Below are 237 nucleotides of genomic sequence, written 5' to 3' on the forward strand. Positions count from 1 at the left end.
AGCTCACCGTGCCGCCGCAGGTGGAGGGCCGTGCCCGGTACGGGCCGGTGTGGAAGGCGAGCTTCGGGCCCATCCTGACGGTGCACGTGGCGGAGGCCGGGCTGATCGAGCAAGTGCTGCGCCAGGAGGGCGACTTTCCCGTCCGCTCCCACCTCTCCTCCTGGAAGGACCACCGGCTCTGCCGCGGGCACGCCTGCGGGCTGCTCACCGCGTGAGTGGGCACGGGGGGGGGACACG

The 237-nt window shown here is 73.4% G+C and overlaps 1 protein-coding gene across 1 annotated transcript in view; it reads left to right on the forward strand.

The window, feature by feature from the left end:
* LOC106898324 (25-hydroxyvitamin D-1 alpha hydroxylase, mitochondrial) overlaps nucleotides 1-237 on the forward strand; it is an 11,263-nt gene that overhangs the window by 5,432 nt on the left and 5,594 nt on the right. The window contains 1 exon segment of the mRNA XM_014959505.1: nucleotides 3-215. Coding sequence (XP_014814991.1) covers nucleotides 3-215 — 213 coding nt within the window.

Source organism: Calidris pugnax, unplaced genomic scaffold (assembly GCF_001431845.1).
Source record: "Calidris pugnax isolate Ruff unplaced genomic scaffold, ASM143184v1 scaffold479, whole genome shotgun sequence".
Classification (NCBI taxonomy): domain Eukaryota; kingdom Metazoa; phylum Chordata; class Aves; order Charadriiformes; family Scolopacidae; genus Calidris; species Calidris pugnax.